General features: G+C 61.5%; 1 protein-coding gene across 1 annotated transcript in view; it reads left to right on the top strand.

The window, feature by feature from the left end:
* COL6A1 (collagen, type VI, alpha 1) overlaps positions 1–3,257 on the top strand; it is a 28,660-nt gene that overhangs the window by 10,863 nt on the left and 14,540 nt on the right. The window contains exons 5-10 of the mRNA XM_010834989.1: positions 758–958; positions 1,903–2,062; positions 2,235–2,363; positions 2,470–2,490; positions 2,624–2,644; positions 2,723–2,767. Coding sequence (XP_010833291.1) covers positions 758–958; positions 1,903–2,062; positions 2,235–2,363; positions 2,470–2,490; positions 2,624–2,644; positions 2,723–2,767 — 577 coding nt within the window. The remainder of the gene's footprint in view (positions 1–757; positions 959–1,902; positions 2,063–2,234; positions 2,364–2,469; positions 2,491–2,623; positions 2,645–2,722; positions 2,768–3,257) is intronic.

The following is a 3,257-nucleotide window of genomic DNA, read 5'->3' as shown; positions in this document are numbered from 1 at the left end:
CACTGACCCGCTGACACAGGCCCCCAGCCTCCCACCCACCAGAAAGGCTGCAGGGAAGGAGGACCGTCTGCCCAATGCAGGGCACGGTGGGACTGAAACCCCAGACCTCCTGAAATGCCAGGGTTTATGAAGACCAGGGAGGGCCCAGGTGTGGACAAGTTTCGTAGAGCGGGCACGGGGCAGCCAGGTGGCCCAGCATCCCACTCTGGGGGGCTTTGGCCCCGTACTTCATTCACTCCAATTGTGAACTGGGGGCTCTTCCTGCCTTTGGGGCTGTTGGCGCCCCACGGAGGCCTCTGTCACCCATCTGCTGATGGGCTGAAGGAGCCTGGCTACCACCTGAGATCCTCGGCCAAAGTGACCAGGGCAGAGAGAAGAAGCCACTCAGATCCAGGGGTCCTATCCCCTCCCTCCCCCTGTGCCGTATCACCGGCTCCACTGCTGTCTATGCAGGGTCTGTCCCCCACTCCATGGTCCTGGGATAGGGTCTTGGCTCACGGCTCCTCATCTGAGGCCCTGGAGATCATGGGACGTGGTGGTCACTAGCTGGCTGGGCCCGCCCTCCTGGCCACCGCCGTCTCCCCACTGTGTGCCCCCTGGCACGGGGACCAGTGTCTCGGGGCTGCTCACGGGGCCACAGGCTCCTCCCTCTCGGCTTGAGAGAGGACCGGCCGTCTGTCCACCGGTAACCCCGCTGAGCAGGAGAGGAGAGCAGGCCGGGGTGTGGGGAGGCCCGCTCACCATCCCGGGCCCGCAGGTACTACCGCTGTGACCGCAACCTGGTGTGGAATGCGGGCGCGCTGCACTATAGTGACGAGGTGGAGATCATCCGCGGGCTCACGCGCATGCCCAGCGGCCGCGACGAGCTTAAGAGCAGCGTGGACGCCGTCAAGTACTTCGGAAAGGGCACCTATACCGACTGCGCCATCAAGAAGGGTCTGGAGGAGCTGCTCGTGGGGTCAGTGCCTGCCGCCCTGTGGCGCCCCGCGCCCCGCCCCCCGTCGCCGTAGCTCTGCCTGGGGAGCGCCCAGCGCTGCCTTGGTCGCTGCCCGCTGGCTGGCGGACTTTGGTGCCTGAGGGTCCCCAGAGCAGACCTAGTGCCCGAGGGGGTCATGCTGGTGGCCACCAACCAGCCTGCCCCCTCACTCTCTACCACTCTGTCCCTCCTCCAGCTATCCACTGTCTCCTCAACCACTGAAGGCAGAGGGGACCTGAAATGTGACCCCACAGAACTTTATTTTCTGTTTTAATATCCTTTCCTATGTTGCTGTTGAGTTGCTCAGTAGTGTCCCACTCTACGACCCCATGGTCTGCAGCACTGCCAGTCTCCTCTGTCCTTCACCATCTCCTGGAGCTTGCTCAGACTCATGTTCATTGAGTCAGTGATGCCATCCAACCATCTCATCCTCTGTCAACCCCTTCTACTCCTGCTCTCAACCTTTCCCAGGATCAGAGTCTTTTTCCAGTGAGTCAGCTGTTCGCATTAGGTGGCTAAAATATTTGAGCTTCAGCTTCAACATCAGTCCTTCCAATAAATATTCAGGTTTGATTTGATCGAATATTCAGACTGGTTTGATCTTGCAGTCCAAGGGACTCTCAAGAGTCTTCTCCAACACCACAGTTCAAAAGTATCAGTTCTTCAGTGCTCAGCTTCTTTATGGTCCAACTCTTATCCCTTTCCGAAAGCCCACCTTGTGGCCAGATCAGCACAGAGAAACTGGAAACACTGCTCTGAGAGCCACCCTTGGGTCTGCAACTCCCTCTGGGGTCTCTAGCCCCCTGCCCCTCACCTCCAGCCTCGGGGTCTCAGTGATGTGGTCCCAATGGGGCCCTGAGCTGTGAGGGTCAGCGGTGGCCTGAGGAGGCTGGGACAGGTGGCCTCACCTCCTCCACACCCTGCAGGGGCTCCCACCTAAAGGAGAACAAGTACTTGGTGGTGGTGACTGACGGGCACCCCCTGGAGGGCTACAAGGAGCCCTGTGGGGGCCTGGAGGATGCTGTGAACGAGGCCAAGCATCTGGGCATCAAAGTCTTCTCCGTGGCCATCACGCCCGACCACCTGGTGCGGCACCCCCCCGGGCCTGCAGTGGAGGGAGGGGGTCCCCAGGGACTATAATGGGAGAGGGGTACGGACATAGCCCGAGGGACTGGGTTCCCGGGGAGCAGAGGAGGGGAGGGCCCGGCGCTCCTACTGTCACTGACGTTCACCCTCGCTCTGGTTGCATCCACGGCAGGAGCCACGTCTGAGCATCATCGCCACGGACCACACGTACCGGCGCAACTTCACGGCGGCTGACTGGGGGCAGAGCCGCGACGCCGAGGAAGTCATCAGCCAGACCATCGACACCATCACCGACATGATCGTGAGTGCCACCTGCAGGCCCGCCCCAGCACCCTGCCGAGTCCAGGTGCCGGAAACCCTGTGCCCAGGAATGGAAGCTGATTTGACTTTTCTCTCTCACTTTTCAGAAAAATAATGTGGAGCAAGTGGTAAGCGCGTCCCCCCGCCCCCCGCCCCCCGGCCTGGCATCACCAGCGCCGTTCCTCCACCAGCAGCCTGAGCACGGGCGGCCGGCGTGGCCGTGCCCATGCTTCCTGACATGTCCCTCTCTGTCCTCCACAGTGCTGCTCCTTCGAGTGCCAGGTGAGTGTGGCCCTTGCCCGCCCCAACCCCTGGGCCGCCCCAATGGTGCCCTCACTGACTTCTTTTTGTGTCTTGCAGCCTGCCAGAGGACCCCCCGGGCCTCGAGGCGACCCCGGGTACGAGGTAAGTGGCCACATCCTGCCGGTGCTTACCTTGATGGAGGGGGAAGCCTGGGAGAAATATCCTGCAGGTTAGTGCCAGGTCTAGGGGTGCAGCTGGACCTCAGGCAGCTGCCCTCAGCCCCACCACCCACCTGCTGTGCTGAGCAGGTGTCCCAGCCATGGGAGAGGGTCTGGGCGTGATGACCTCACAGCCGATGTGGTGGCCATGGCTGCCGTGGCGTGGAGTCTGCCGCCCCAGCCTCCTTTCCGTGGTGGACGGCATGGCCTTCCTGGAGTGAGTGTCCCTGTGGCTCTGCTCCTGGAGGTGGACCTGCCATGGGATGGATGCAAACATGGGCCCGAGGCTGGACTGGAAAACAAAATTCGTTGCTAGTATTCACAACCCGGGAGCTCACTCATGAAATTCTATATTTCTGGCTTTTCCTGGAAAGTATCAAGTCCAGTGGCCATGGAGCCATGTGGCCAACCTCCCACAGGGGGCTTCCAGGCTG

The sequence above is a fragment of the Bison bison genome, unplaced genomic scaffold (genome assembly GCF_000754665.1).
Source record: "Bison bison bison isolate TAMUID 2011002044 unplaced genomic scaffold, Bison_UMD1.0 scf7180017864037, whole genome shotgun sequence".
NCBI classification, from domain to species: Eukaryota; Metazoa; Chordata; class Mammalia; order Artiodactyla; family Bovidae; genus Bison; species Bison bison.
This window is presented reverse-complemented; position numbering and strand designations above follow the sequence as displayed.